This window comes from Anser anser (assembly GCF_964211835.1).
Source record: "Anser anser genome assembly, chromosome: 2".
Classification (NCBI taxonomy): Eukaryota; Metazoa; Chordata; class Aves; order Anseriformes; family Anatidae; genus Anser; species Anser anser.
This window is the reverse complement of record NC_139721.1, coordinates 106716886-106733641: the sequence shown is the minus strand read 5'-3', so window position 1 is coordinate 106733641 and position 16756 is coordinate 106716886. Positions and strand designations below refer to the sequence as shown.

Below are 16756 nucleotides of genomic sequence, written 5' to 3'. Positions count from 1 at the left end.
ATTACCTTTCCTTTGATTTGGATATATTATTCACATGAAAATAATGTGAGTCTTAAATGGAGGCCATGCCTAACATTGATATACTAAGAAAAGACAAATCAACTGCAGGAGTGACATCAATGTTAAGGCACGTTAATTATTCCTGTAGATGCTCTCATTCAAGAGTAAAGCAGTCTTGGTTCACTGTAATTTAATTGTTAATCACCATGGAGTTTCACATTCTCAGTGAGGATTAAAATAGAGTGACCTATGTCTACCTTATTTATGCATATAAGAATACATATAATGTTATGCTAATACAAAGAGATGCTCCATAGCGATTGCCAAATAATTGTTTTTTGTTTCTTTGTTTTAAAAAAGTGTTAACATATATAGAAACAAGAAACGAGAAGCTACATGTTAGCAATAACTTCTCTTAACAACCATTCAGGGATATGACTCTCCCTGCCTTAATTCCACAGAAAACTTAACAATGGCATTAGGACACTCTGGTGAAAAATCAGCAAAACAATCTCAATTAAACTGTGACTATTAAAGAAAGAAGAGAAATGAAAGTGGAAAGAAAGTGAAAACAACAGATAAAAGTTACTTCTTACTGTCTAATGAGGTGGCCTGCACATGAGTCAAGTGCAGTTCTCCTTTACAAGTGGTGTAACTTTGATGGTTAGCAAAGCTAAATAGTTATAGTGCTAAGTCTGGTGTTGCCTCATTACCCAGGGGCTAAGCAATGCTCTTATTCCTCCATCCCACATCTGAGAGAATGGACCCTGAGGAGCTATCATTCTCTTTTGCTTGTGGACTGTACCAAAACCTCTGCAATCCCATATCCCAGGTGCTTATTATTTGTCCTGTAGTTTTCTGTCATACCAAGTTTTTACCACTAAATTCAAAGGATCAGTCAGGAAGACTGGCTATTCCAGTAAAATCTTAAATTGTTTTGGATTTTAGAAAGACGAGTTATTAGCATCATAAATTCTACTTAAATCTTATATGGGAAATAATCAATTTTTGAGCAGTGCTTTCTCAAACTTTTGCCCTGCTCTTGATTTTAATGTCTGCGTGATGCTGATGTGTTGAAGGAGCAGTGCTGTTCGGGGTTGGAGGTTTGCTTAATCCTAACACTGTCTGCTTGTTTACAAAAGATCAGAGGAGCATATACTGAGTACTACTAAAGTGCAAGACAGAAGCAGCAGGAGAGAAGTTTAAAATATTTTCTTCTGATGGTTTTATTTGAGATGCAAGGCATACTTTTATTACCGGTTGTCTATCTCAAAGTAACAGCTGTGGCTACCCTTTCAATGACTTAAAACCCTCATCATTCCATTAACACCTTCTGCTCATAACTAATTACCACTTGTTGGTACAGTTGGAATTGGGTTAGTATTTCCTTTGTTCTTGAAGCATTTGTAGTTTTGACTGTAGATTTTCTGTGGCTATTTCCTGAAACTTTCCACCCATCTTGATTACACTTTGTAAAATGAGCCTAAAATTAACTTTTTTTTTTTTTTTCCCCTATAATAATATATTAGTTTTAAGATTTTTTAATGTATTAATAGATAGAGCCTAAATACTCCCCAGTGAAAACACTGGCTATCTTTGTAACTTTTGATAGGAAAATTAGCTTTTTTTTTTTTTTTTTTCCAACAGAAAGATACCTGATTTTTCATTAATACTTTTTATACATAAATGGTTTCTTTCAGTTACCAACTTTGCAAACAAAGTTCTTCAAGAGTTTGTCTCATTTCCCACCACTATAGATGCTATGATTCGCCTCTTTCCTTCTGATCTTAGAATATTTCCTTCTTTCTTAATGAAACTCACCTTTCTGAAAAGATAACTTCCTTCTCCAATTACTGTGTAAAGTAGCTGAATCTACATTTACTTATGAACAGTTTCTAGTAGACACACAGACAACACTCGTAATCCCTAATACTCACATAAATTTACCATAAAACTACAAATCCCATGCAATACCACAACAAAGCCTAGATGATAGATAACTGTATCTTTATGTGTAATTTGTGGAACAAATTTGTAATCAGTGAAGATTTTTTTTTTTTCAAACTGCTAGTTCTTTACTAGCAGTTTTCTGGTTTTTACGATCTAGTTTTTTACTCCGACTTTTTAGTAGAGGTATCCTAAGGACTTTTAAAAAAAGTTTCCTGGTGAATTTGATTGATAAACAGCTCTCCCTTCCCCCACAACTATTAATTTCTAACTTCTTCTTCTATAGAAAACCTGAATAAAAGCAAGGCAACACTGCACTGAGCAACTTCAGGAATTAAAGAATCACTATGAACAGTCATTTCTCATCTCTCTATCACAAACAAGGAGCTGAGCTTGTTCACATCATTTTCTCATGCTCTGTGACTATCTGGAGCATCTCTGTGTCAATAAGCGCTGAGTAATTCCACCAGAACCTTATGTGTTCCTGCTTTCTCTCATCTGCTCCCCTGATCTCCATGAGCATGTGTAGCCAGCACAGTGACCTGGCAGCCCTACTGCGGCACTCCGAGAAGATGCTGCACCTTGCTAAAATGGAGCATTGAAAGCCTGTGTCTTGGTGTAAGAGATTTAAGCCACTTTCCCACTGAGATTACTGACGGAGCAATACTTTTCTGTGTCTCCTTATGGCATGTACCAAAAAAGAAATCCTGCCAAGTTCCAGAATAGATTTAAGAGCTTGTAGGTGGTAAATGTTCATTGTTAACGGTGCTCTTTAATGTGCCCTTTGTGCTTGAACAGTCCTGCTGGCTTCACTGGAGCCACTTGTATAAACTCAGTGAAATAGGGAGAAGTGATATGGCTTGGGTTTTTTTGATGGTTTGTTTTTATTTTCTGCTTGTGTCTTTTATTTAATTAGAATACATATTAAAGTAAGAGTGATATTTTAATGGCACATGTTGCATCAGAAAGCATCTGTAGGATTTTTTTTCCTATATTTTCCCCTGAAAATCAATCATAAGTGAAAATTATTAGAAAATTTTATCTGTAATTCACTGCAATGATTAAGAAACAAGTGCTCCCCCCCCAAAAAAAAAAAAAAAAAAACAAAACACAACAACAGAGGATTATTAAAGCTAAAAAAGAAGAAAAGGGGAGGGGGATTTGTTTTTATGTAAAAAAATTCACTGTGAAGCCTTACAAGCTATATATATATATTTATATATTTATATATTTTTATATTTATATATTTTTATATTTTTATATATATATATAAAACCCTGTCTATAGTCTTCATGATCACAGCTTTTTAGCATTGGAATGGATAATTCAAATTAAATTTTCTTCTGTGTTTTGATGCTTTCTAGAATACAGCACAGATCAGAAATATTTGCATGTAAGTAGCTGTAGACTGTCCTCTGGCCTCATACTGGGTCACAACCACATCTAAATGGCTACAAGGAATAATTTTACTGGTAGCTTTGAAACAGTGCATTGCCTGAAATTATTCTTGTTGCACTGAGACAGTTCTATTTCTCACTTGTAAAAATTAGGTTAAATGAATTTGCTGTACCAAAGGCCCAAGAAATCACTAACAGATCAATGCTCACTTTGTTTCTTTCTTGAACTATTAATTACAGAGCAGAGTGAATTGTCTGTTCAGATACGATGTCATCCATGCATGTGTTGAAATGGTTCTATTAATATCTAATGGAGTGGGAAAAGTCCTTTTCAAAATACGAAAACAATAAAACATTTTGGGGACTCTACACAGGGCATCTATTTGAGCTGAACCACTACTTGAAATTATTTAGTTGAATTATAGCTACATGGAAAGATTCAGTCAGAACTAGGGTGCTTTTACAGTAGCCACTGTGCATATATATATATATATATATATATATGTATATATATCTCTAAACTCCTCAGCCCTATAGGGCCAGAGAAGGGGTATTAAAAGGAAATATAAACCCTATGTTACTTAACCTGATTTTAAAGAAGAGATGTATCTTTTTATGTTTATTCCTGAGTATCACAGAAGAGCAGGTATATTGGGGAGTCTTCACATGTAAGCTGACATATGGTCCTCACATCCTTCATGGTGACCTTGGCTTGGGTTACCCCTGTAAGATAGTACTTGTGCTATGCTGAAATGGCTCTTCAACTGCATATGAACTACTTTTTTTTCTTTTTCTTTTTTTTTTTTCTTACGAGGATCAGAAGTTATTTTGATTGTGATTATTTTTCCATCCTAAGGCTTGAATCTAATGTTCTCTTGTGGTTCACACTATAATTCTGAAAGTGTATTTATGTTTCATTTTACATTACAGTTTTTTTTTCCTTTTTTTTCCATTTAAAGAATATGCATTAATTTCCTACTGTATAACGATTCTGTCCAAAAACTTTACAAGGTAACAGATGTACAAAAGCCTCACTTCTTCCTCTTTGGCTGACAGAAAAAACATCACATCTTCAAGATTGTTGAATAATGTTCAGGTATTCCACACAAAAAGTAGAAGAAACAGAGATGTATGTAAAGTGAAGAATGTGTTGGGAAAGGACTGATTTTCACCAGATTATCACAGTTCTTTTTGACCTCTTCTTTGGGAGGGTTCCATAGATACATAGTTTCTGATTTAAGCCCTACCCTTTAAAAAGTGAACATGGGGGATTAGCTTATCTGGGAAATATTTCTTGTTCCTTTCTGCACACACACACACATTGATACGAATAAAAACTTTTTCTTGTGCCATTGTCTTGCTTCCAGATGTAAATTTGGGCCTACTGATCTTTCTCTTTTGACATGAAACTGCTGCTGAACAGAGAGCTTCCATGCTCTTCCAAAGTTAATGGATTGTGAGAGAGGGAAAAAAAATATATTTTTTTTCTGTATGTTGTACTTAATTTACAAATAAAGAAAAACATGACAAAACTACCACAAACTTCATATGAGAAACCAAATGTCAGGAAGGGAAAATATACAAGTAAAAGTTATCGAGTTCATTTAAACAAAATTCTAAGATTGGAGCAATTCTTTTAAAAATGAAAAATCTTGAAGAAAAATAAACAATTACAGTGTAAGAAAATAAATATCTCAAGTGGTCAAATGACATTTTAGATTGTGGGCCATCAGTATGTCTTTCTGCAAAGCTCAAGCAGTAAGTGTGAACACAGTGCAAACAAGGATCTGCTTGTATTAGAACTAAATTGTGAAAGTTCAAGCATTGGAACTGGAGGAGCATGGAGGGTTCAAGTTTTCACCCTCTTCACTTCTGGCACTTTCAGTAACAGACATTCCTCGGGTTATGAGTTTATACGTATCTTCCCCAGCAGGTATTTTTCATTATCAAAATGTGTGTGATTTAGAGAAGAAAAGAATTTTTCCCACAAACTACTACTGTTCCTATGGCCCTTCCAAGTTCTTTTGATGACACTGTCATCCATATATAGAGCCATATATTTAGTGCTTTTTTATGGGCTGTATTCACTGATTACCTTAGAACCATCTCAAATGGAAATATAAAGTACGTAAGGCTCCCTCTCTACACAGAAATCTTCAATTGATGTTAAAGGATTTTAATGTTTCTACTGCAGAAAGAAAAATAAAACCCTAGATGAATCCTCATTTTTTTTTTTTCAGGTAAATAGTTTTTGTTGGTCATGATTCCTTTCTCCTTTCTCCTTTCTCCTTTCTCCTTTCTCCTTTCTCCTTTCTCCTTTCTTCTCCTTTTCCTTTTTCTCCTTTTCCTTTTTTTCCTTTTCCTTTTTTCCTCCTCCTCCTTCTCCTTCTCCTTCTCCTTCTCCTTCTCCTTCTCCTTCTCCTCCTCCTTCTCCTCCTCCTTCTCCTTCTCCTTCTCCTTCTCCTTCTCCTTCTCCTTCTCCTTCTCCTTCTCCTTCTCCTTCTCCTTCTCCTTCTCCTTCTCCTTCTCCTTCTCCTTCTCCTTCTCCTTCTCCTTCTCCTTCTCCTTCTCCTTCTCCTTCTCCTTCTCCTTCTCCTTCTCCTTCTCCTTCTCCTTCTCCTTCTCCTTTTTAATAGATGCAGAGTGGAAAAATCATGCAGTTTACTCATTTCATTCCTATATCCTTCAGTCTATCCATTCTGGAAGATGACGCTCTGACAATCCCAGATATTTGCCAGGAAAAAAAAAAAAAGGGTTGCAATAAAAAAGCATAAATATACAGCATACTTTCTCTTTTCTACTGCCTAGCCTTGGGGTTTGAAACTCCAGGAATTTAGAAATATAGAATGCCTGGTGTGGAAAGGGCAAGTTATGAGAATACAGGGATGGTGTCTTAGATGTGCCCAGTACAGGACTGAACTGCCACTACTAAGAAGAAAAGTTGCTTTCGTCTCCTTAAAAAGGTAAGGTCCACATCTTATTGTTGGCACTGATCCCCAGTTGCACTTCCTGAAGGGATTCTGTAGGACTGTCCTATACACTGGTGTCAGGGTGAAATGTGCAGAGAGTTCCCCTTCCTTGTTCTAATCTGTGGAGTCACACAGCTCTGAGGGCGAAACTGGTATATTGGGACATGCTAGCAACGGCTTGCTAAGTATTTACTAGGGCAGTATTCCCCCCTTTATCTTTTTTTTGAATTCAATAGTTGCATTACAAACATAAGTTATTGTTGTGGTTTAACCTGGCCAGCAGCTGAACACCACACAGCCGTTCGCTCACCCTCCCCCCTCCCTCTCTGGGATGGCGGAGAGAAACGGGAAAGTGAAGCCTGTGGGTTGGGATAAAGACAGTTTATTAAGACAGGAAAATAATAATAATAATGATAATAGTACTACTAATAATAATGTGTACGGAACAAGTGATGCACAATGCAATTGCTCACCACCCACTGACCGATGCCCAGCCTATCCCTGAGCAGCCGGCCCCCCACCCCGGCTAGCCACCCCTATATATTGTTTAGCATGACGTCAGATGGTATGGAATACCCCTTTGGACAGTTTGGGTCAGCTGTCCTGGGTCTGTCCCCTCCCAGCTCCTGCTGCACCCCTAGCCTGCCTGCTGTCAGGACAGAGAGAGAAGCAGGAAAGTCCTTGGCTTAGTATAAGCACTGCTTTGCAACAATTAAAACATCAGCATGCTATCAACCCTCTTCTCATCCTAATCCAAAACATAGCACCCTACTAGCTACTAGGAGGAAAATTAACTCTATCCTAACTGAAACCAGGACAGTTATATAGTTTCTTACTGTATACTTGATGAGAGATTTCCTGTTTTCAGGTCTCTTCCCCAAGGATCTTTCACATTAAAATGAGACCATATCACTTTTTCTCCATTTCCCTCAAAAATGTCTTTCTAATGCCAGAGAATGAATTCATCTCCCTAGAGGAAGTATTCAAGTTCAAAGTCTGATGAACTCTACATAGAAGCAGTATGTGAGCCACAGCAGCTTTACAGGTTATGTGAAATACCATGTCATGCAGAAAAGGACAACTCCTGAGGTTATGTTTCAAAACAGACTTCAGCACAACAAGGAACTCAGAAGCATTATAATCAAGCAGTTCAGTTGCAAAATAATGGAGTTCAAGAAGACTATCCACACTGTAGTCAATGTAAGGACCTATTATGCATGTAAATTATAAATGTACTAACCAGGACAACATTGGCTTGCATTAAGCCTGAATATAAATGCAACAAACAGTGGTATGAACATATTTTGTAACACTGTGATGGCATAACCAGACACAATTTTTTATAGGTATATGAGCAATCTGATCACCAAAGAGACAAACAAAGGCAGTAGGAGGCACCTGAGCAACAAAAACCTGGCAGAGAGCAGACAAGATTAGCACAAGTTACTGCAAATAGGCAGGCCATTGCAAACCAAAGAAAGAAGATCGGCAAGAAATAGAAAAAGAGACAAATAGTGTTGGTGGGGTGACAGTAGTATGAAAGCATGAGACATAAACAAGGAAAAATAGATGAAAAGAAGACAGCTCACTTTCTGGTCTTGAATTCACAAGCCTGATAACCTTGACTTTGGCAACTGAGAACTACCAAAGCCCATAACCAACTATGCCAACTGTGCAGCATCATCTCTGGGGTATTGTACACTTACAGCTAACTTTAAGTTGATGGTTAAAGACCAAGAGATTTTTATATGTAGTGATGATGAATAATATAATGTAAGATTTAATCACTGAAAAAAAATGTGTTTTTAATGAATAAATTCAATAATGCTTATTTTACAGTTTACAAATCTGACCTGATTTGTGAGTCTTCTAAATAATCCCTTTATAGTAATCTGTGATTCCCTGACATAGATAATTTTAGTTGCAGCAGCTTAGTCACTAGGAAGTGGTCTTTGCAAATATTACAGCCAGCTCAATGGGAGACAGGCTGAACCCCAAGAGGAGGTTACTACTTCTGGATAGGTGAGAGGGGAGTTTATGGAGTTTACTCCTTTGCCACATGAGCAGACAGTGAAAATCATATGAGAAGACAGTTCTATGACATCTCCTATTGGAGTTGCACCTTGCTTAGTGCAAGGAAGTTACCTCTTTGAAACTGTTTTCAGTGTGGAGGCACTCGGAGAAAATGTAACTAGAGGAATTATCGTAAAACAACACCATTCAGACAAATCCTTTAGGGAATTTGTTTGGAATGGCAAAGAGAATAGAAAATTATAATGCACTTCGACAACAACCATCATGAATGAGGCCACTTGCACAGTAGTCTGTTACTGAACAAGAACAAGAAGTCAAACTGGGCCTCAGTCAATAACATCTTCTGAAGAGGAATGTTTGTGTGATGGGGACAAACATATTTTCTTAAGTTTACCTCACACTTTCCGTGGTGTTACTCAGAAAAACTATAGTACTAAAAGTAGTTCACCTTACTATCAGGAAAATAAATACAAATGAGTTATTGTTACCATGCAAAATAAACAATTCTATTCACCCAAAATGAAAGATGGTACAAAAAGAATGACTACTCATTTGAAAAGTTTCCTGCCTCCCAGCATTACTATTGAAAGCCATTTATTAAGTCATCATTTTCTCCTGAGACTATTAAGTCTTCCTAGCAGCCCCATTCTCCCCTTTCCCATAAATGACAAATCTTTACTATACTGATTGTTTATTATGTTCCAAGACCTGATCACAACTGCATGTCGCTGTATATTTACTAAACATTCTCTGCTTTAAATTATTTCATGGACTATATCAATCCTACCTAACATTATCATGCCTTTGAATGTAAATCTTGTGGAAAATCCTTTCAGGAGGCTTCAGGAAATCTTCCTTCATTTCCATTGCAACATTCCTGGGCAAAAGACTCATCAAGAGACGTTCCTGAAAAAAATGTAAACAACATCAGTTTTGTGCTATAGTATGTTGTCTATTATTCAACTGTTTTAAACTAGTAAACTAGACAACCTTTTCCTACTCTAGTCTGCTTCCTGAAAACGTTCTCTGCATAAATAGTATAAACCATTTTTTTCAGACTTCTGCAGCCTGCGAATTCTTTTTAAATATTCTGCACAAAATAAATAAATAAATAAATAAACAAGCTACACAGAAATGGAAGAGGCAGCTTCAAAAATAGATAATTTTCCAAAATTTTCATTAACGTCACAATGTTAGTAGTAGCAACTTTCTTTATCTCTAGTAGCTTTTATCTATCTGAGAAAGAATTTCCAGGATCATTTGCTTATCCTTTTGTGTGTCCTACTTCTGAATCTAATGAAAATGTTACATTACAAGGACTATGACAGCTGGTTATTAAGCAGAGAGAACGGATGACAGAACTATCCACACAGTATGAATCAGCATAACCGTAATAAAGGCACAGTTTTAATGGCATCTTATTGAGTATGGCAATGTCTGTTACAGCCATCTTGTTAACAGAACACATTGGTACAAACCCCTGTTAAAACACATCTCTGCTTGCTGTATCTGCATAGATATTTTAGCATGTGTCACTGACCTGCATAGAAAGGATCTCTATATTTTGGATCTCATCAGTATTGAATATAAAGGCCTATGTAGTTATTCCAAATATTCTGGCCCTGTCACAGGGACCTGTAGAACCTGCAGCAGGTGTTCTTAGGTGTTGTAAGGTGTACTTAGATACCTGTTGAATTTTTCTATTCACACAGAAAACACAATTCAAAATGCAATAGACCTGTTTTTTTTTTTTTGTTTTGTTTTTGTTTTGCAGTGAGTAGTTACAAGTGTACGCATCAGACCTGCTAGCTTCAGTTCTGGAAACATACTGAAGGAATTCACATAACTGTATCTTATCTGATGATCAGAAGCCACAGGAATGGCAACAGTGAGATATCACATCACATAAGTGTAGAACTTGTTTGAATTACATCATCCTGTTATTTGAATCACATTAAGTAAGGAGCAATAATTAACACTCAGAAGAGGGTATCTGCACAGGCAAATATGCTATATTGCTCACATGCACACATTTACCAGATAGAAACTCCAAATAATACACAAAGGGTTTTTAATTTTACAGTTTCATCTGAAAGATGACAAATTGATTATTTATGTCACTAAGGGATAAGATAAACTTTGCAGAACTGCCACAGTTCTTATTTTAGACTAATGATCCTTCCTGTATTTGTGGCAGTGCATATAGACTTGAGGCTAGAGATCACTAATTAAGCCTATTTCCTATTGTTTTCACTCATATATAACGAATATTGCAGAATATGTTGAAATTAAATATTTGTGAATTTCAAGTTAACCAAATAGTCTTACCAATAGATCTTGGTAAGAAATGATAAATTACTACAATTTTTATGTTAATTTAATTAAATATTCTTACACCTCTGCAGAAGAATTATATAATGCAGGTTAAAATCCAAAACAACAACAGCAAAATGGTCAGAAGTAGATCTTACGAGGTTCTGTTGCTCACATATTTACTGTTTTAACTGAATTATACTGTCGCTGTAAAATAAGCTGATGGCTTATTAGAAAATAGAGAATCCACAAAAGAAAGACATTTGGACTGACAAATTCTGTGGTGCTTGACATAGTAGAAACTCCAAAGGATACTGGAATCTCAGAAATATTATCCTGGGTGCCAATTTTCTGATGTCTGAAAAGGACAATTTATTCACTGCAGCTTCTTTTTAAGTGAGGGTCTTAAATAAGATCTTGAAATGGCTACGTAAATTCCTGAACTGTTATAGAAAACGTGGGGTTTCAATTTCTGTTTCCTAAGTCACACTAAAACAAAGCAACAAACAAAAATTATATTGACAGACCCTTAGCGACTAATGCTCACTGAATAGCACTTCTACGGCCTGTCAACACAATTACAGTACAGGAGATGAATAAAAAATCACAGATAACTTCTGCAGTACATGGCGAACAACACAAGACAAGGAAGTAATAATCATTGCTGTTAAGGCAGCACTGCAGCGCTGCAGGATGAAGCACTTCACACCTTTGAAACCTGTTGCTGCCAGACCTGCTAAGGAAGGCTACAAAAATGGTGGTTCCTATACATTTTGGTTTGAATATTACAATACCTGAAGGGAGCTTTACAAAAATCCTAAACATGAAATTGTGATGATTTGCTTTTTTTTTTTTTTTCATTATAGAAGGAAAAGAAAAAAAGTAATGAATTACTGAGGAAGACTTGTGGAATCTTTACTGTGGAATAATTGTAGAGTCTTTACAAAGAGGGTTAGCAGCCTCAAACTCAACAAGCAAGGAAAGACTCAGCCATGGCATTTTGAAAGGACAGCTACTGCTGTCCTTTCAGGCCAAGAAAGGAATCAGCAGTGTGGCTCTAAAGAATAGTCACTACAGAACAGACTGGAAAAGATAAGAAAGAAACCCAGACTGGAAAGTATCAAAGCACTGAATATAAATGAAAGACAACATCTAATTTTATTTAAAAAAAACAAACAAACAAACAAAACTCTTTTATTTTGGGCAATATCTCATCTGTCAAGCAAAGTGGCATTGTCTTCCAGGTCACCATAAGGGATGATTAGATCTCAGAGGTTTGGAAATGTAAAACTGACTTTGTGAATACCAAATACTGCTGTTGGAAGGCTTGGGAAATTGCTCTTGTCTGGATCTCTGTTCAGCAAGTCCTACCATCATTGACTGATTTTTCATTTGCTCCTATATGGCTGATCTGATTGAAAAAATAATCTGAACACCAGACCAAAAGGAAAACTAGATGTGCATGGCTGCATAGTGAATTGAATGGAACAAGTGACAGTACTGAAGCAAGGCCAGTTACACTTGTAGTGACATTCATGCCTGGGTGGCTGTCACCTCTGATGGAGATGGGTGGTGACAGAAAAAAAAAGCAAGAGTCAGACAGGGATCACTAATCAATTAGCAACAGCTTTGACTAGAATAAACCAACACTCATGTGGCAGAACTTCTTTTTAGTGACAACTGAAGTTGTATTGTGGAAGCCTCAACATGTGGCATATTCCAAAATACAGGGGCTAGTAGAGAGAAAAATGTTTCCACATTTTCATCTTTCTCATTGATCTACAATACAGCTTAAGCTTTCAACAGCTAGTTTCTAATCAGAAAATTAAATCTTGACACTGTGAACAACATCTGCTATCTTAGGAATTTGTACTCTCTCTTCCTGATATAAATCTTCACTCAGCATTAATATGATCTAAGGTGAAATCACAAAAAAAAAAAATCTTTTATGAGATTGTAATTATCTGAAAATGATTTTGCGTTCCCTGCAGAAATCCCACTAAGAAAAGACACTAACAGATTAGGACCTACAACCCCTTCATTCACTGTGTTTTTCATTAAATTTTTATTTTAAACTGTCAGATGTAGCCTGGGATTTGTAATGCCAAACTGGTCTGCCTCTGCCAATTGTCCTATCCCTATTAATGAGAATTTATGTACCACTAATGAAGACTTAGTTAAATTTGAATAGAACACAACTTAAAAAATTTCATTCTTCCACAGCAATAAAGCATTGTTGAAAATAAGAAGGAATAAATCCATTCCTCTGACTTCAAGTCAAGTCAAAATGTGCATACTAAACCAATCAGGAATTGCTCAGTGATACCTTGGCACAATTCAACAAGTAAAGAATATCCTGAGTTAGAAGACACCCACAAGGATCATTGAGTCCCACTCATGGCTACACACAAGACCACCCAAAAATCAAACTATACATCTAAGAGCGCTGTCAAATGCTTCTTGAACTCTGGTTGGTGCTGTGACCACTTCCCTGGGGAGCCTCTTCCAGTGCCCAATGAGCATCTCAATGAAGAACCTTTTTCTAATATCCAATCTGAACCTCTCCTGATTCAGTTTCACACTGTTCCCCTGTTGCTGGTCATGAGAGAGATCAGCACCTTTAGTCTCTTTTCTAATCAGAACAAATCAAGTGACCTCAGCCACTCCTCAAATGTCTTCCCCTCTAGACCCTTCACCATCTTTGCAGCCCTCCTTTGGACACTCTGTAGTGGTTTTATACCCTTCTTATATGGTGGCACACAGAACTGCACTTGAGGTGAAGCTGCACCAGTGCAGAGCAGAGTGGGGCAATCACTCCCCTCAATCAGCTAGCAATGGTGTGCCTGATGCAACCCAGGATACAGTTGGCCTTTTTGACTGCCAGGGAACACTGTTGAGTCATATACAACTTTCCATCAGCCAGAACCCCCAGATCCCTTTCCACGGGGCTGCTCTCTAGCCTCTTCTCCTTGAGTTGGTACATAAATCCAGGGTTGCCCCATCCCAGGTACAGAATCCAACACTTACTCTTGTTGAACTTCACATGATAGGTGAGCACCCAGCCCTCTAATTTGCTAGGCCTCTCTACCATCAGGGCATTCAACAGCTCCTCCTAATTTAATGTCATCTGCAAACTTACATTCAAGTCCTGCATCCAAACCATTTATTAAAACATTAAAGAGAAATGGCCCTAAAATGGGGACTTGCAAAATGCCACTAGTGATGGGCTGCCAACCTGATGCAACCCCATTTACTACAACTGTTTGTGTCCAACTCGTCAGCCAATTGTTCACCCCTCATATTATATTTTTAACTAGTAGTATGCTGGACATTTTGTCCAGACAGATACTGTAAGAAACTGTGAGAAACAATATCAAGAGCCTTGCTGAAATCCCCCAAAAAATCATATCAACTGGATTTCCTTGGTCAAGTAGGTAAGTAACCTTATCATAAAAGGATATTAAGTTTGTTAAACAAGACCTTCCCCTCATGAACTCATGTTGGCGGTGACCAATGACTGTGTTGTCCTCCAGGTGTTTTTGAGTAACTCCCAGAATAATCTTCTCCATAATTTTACCAGGTTCTTAAGTGAGATTGAAAGGCCTATAATTATTAGGGTCTTCTTTCTTGCCCTTCTTGGAAATTGGAACAATGTTTGGCAGTTTCCAGCCAACTGGGACCTCTCCAGGTTCCCAAACCTGTTGAAAATTAATTGAGAGAGGTCTTGCATCAGCCAGCTTTTTGAGCACCCTGGGATGAATCCTATCAGCCCCCACAGACATATGCATCCAGCTGGAGCAGCAAATCCCACACAAGTTTGGAGTTGTTTAAAAGCCCTTTATAAAGGAGGGAAGGAGAGAAGAAAGGAGGGAGGGAGGGAGAGAGGAGGGCTGTGTACTGCAGTACTGCCTTCCTGTGATTTCTCTTCCCTGAGAGGGCAAGTGGAAAGAAGCAAGCAGACAGCAGGGAGAATGCTGAAGGAACAGTTTCCATCATCTGCAGGCTCTATTCTGTCCAAACACTTTCTTCAACTTTCTCCAATACAGCGAAGCCAAGACATGCCTCTCAGCACAGTTCCCTCTCCCATCCCTGTCACTGTACTGGATGGTTTCTCCCACCCACACTCTGGCTCTACTTTTACTGGATCCCCCAGCATGTGTTCTTAATATATTTTTTTTCCCCTTTCTCCAAATGAAGAACATCCTGCCTATTTTGAAAACCATCACCATTCTTATTTTACTGTTTCTTCCAAACACTTGTGACTTTCTTAATGTCCTTTTGAAAATTTCATCTGGATTTATAATCATTTTATTCAGCTTCACAAACAATACTACCCAGCCTAATACCACATTCCATTCCTATTGCACAAAATGATTTATTTTGACATCTGTATGGGAAATGACTGATAGATTTTTCAAAACCCTTTAAAAAGCTGTAAATCATTTACAAACCCATTCTCCCTTCGTCAGAAAAACAGGCTTCAGTACAGTAAAATGTCTTAATGTTCACAGCCAGCATCTTCTCTTATCTTCCTCATTGCCTGCTGTGTAGTTGGGTGGCCCATGAACTAGATGTACTTGCTGGGCTTTTCCATGCTGAATTATTTTTCTTGTAGATTATCACATGAGATAAATAGAAAACAAAATGGAAATCTTCCTTACAGTCAGTGTAAATCATTTCATTGAAGGAAACAGTAGTCTCCACTGTTTCTGAGATACAGGAGAAAAGCAACCAGAGGAAGTGGAGCTGTGGCTTCTTGTGTTTCCTTGGTTTGTTGAACCTTATTGCTTGCAAGAGCCCTGTTCACTCATGTCACTGTATATGCATGTCTAGTAGAATTCATTCTGAGAACTAAGTTACAGTCTGGACCTGCTGAGGGGCCATGAAGAAAATTTTTGCTCATTATGTCTTGCAACCCCATGAGAATGGGCCTGTAATGGATGCAAGCCAGTCCATCTTATCCATCTTTGTCATGTTTCTTCTGAACTTCTGCTTACAGCCAAACTGCTGATCCTGCTGCCTTCATCCACCAGGGGATTCAGGCCCAATGTCTGGCTTGGAAGAGAGATTACTCAAAATGGGACTCAGTGGTTTCCAAGCTTGTGCTGGGGAAAGCAGTAGCTCTGGATGGTCCACCCTCACACTCCCTGACCCCTGGTACTAACCCATATTACTTAGGAAAGATTGCATACCCATGGTCTGTTGCTTTCTACATTTTCATAAGGACTTTAAAAACAAGCAAAAACAAAAATAAAAAAAGAAGCATGTAACATGTTTAGCACCTTTGCTTTCTGACTGATGTGATTTATTTATTTATTTATTATTATTATTATTTTATATAGTGACTGTCCAGTTACAATGGCAAACACGGAAAAGGAGCTCACTTAAAAAAAACATTTTGATCATCTACACTTAAAAGGATTATTATAATACAAAAATGAAATCTAATCTACTAGATTATGCAGTCAACAAAAGATCTTCTACTATTACAATTCTTAAATGGGAAGTGCCACCATATTTATTTATTTATTTATTTTTCTGGAGAAGACAAGCTTCAGGCACTCATAAAAAATGTTCTAGAGACTGTTTCAAAGTCAGCTCATGTATGTAATTTTGAGATTTGGCTTCTACTTTGTCATCAGAGACTACAAAGTACATCCTAAATATTACCTCCTGCTACCTAATTATACCTTGATAGATTGATTACTCTTGCATAATTTTAAAAGATATTGCTTAGTGTGTTTATGGTCTCTGTCATACCTATATTAAACTGTATATTCATTTTACAGTTTCCTTACAGAAACTGTAAGAAAAAAAAAAAAAGAAAAGAAAAGAAAAGAAAAGAAAAGAAAAAAGAGAGAGGGAAAAGAAGCCTAGTGCACTGAAGAACAACTTTGTGTAAAACTACTGGGATTCTTTTATACTACCTGTAAGCTGGAAAATGAAGGCAGTATATTTCCTTCATACATTATTTTAAATTAAACTATACTTTGAAAAATGGACTGCTTTGTCTTCCAACTAAGTATGAAAAAAAAAGCACCGTTAAAGATGGTGATTTTTTGGAAGCCACAAGGTGGCAATGTTTCAGAACATTCA

General features: G+C 37.1%; 1 protein-coding gene across 2 annotated transcripts in view; it reads right to left on the bottom strand.

Annotated features, from left to right (window-relative positions):
- ADCY1 (adenylate cyclase 1) overlaps window positions 1-16756 on the bottom strand; it is a 175889-nt gene that overhangs the window by 102175 nt on the left and 56958 nt on the right. For both annotated transcript variants that reach the window (XM_083823552.1, XM_083823553.1), the window contains one exon: window positions 9135-9253. In XM_083823552.1, the coding sequence (XP_083679678.1) occupies window positions 9135-9253 (119 nt within the window). The remainder of the gene's footprint in view (window positions 1-9134; window positions 9254-16756) is intronic.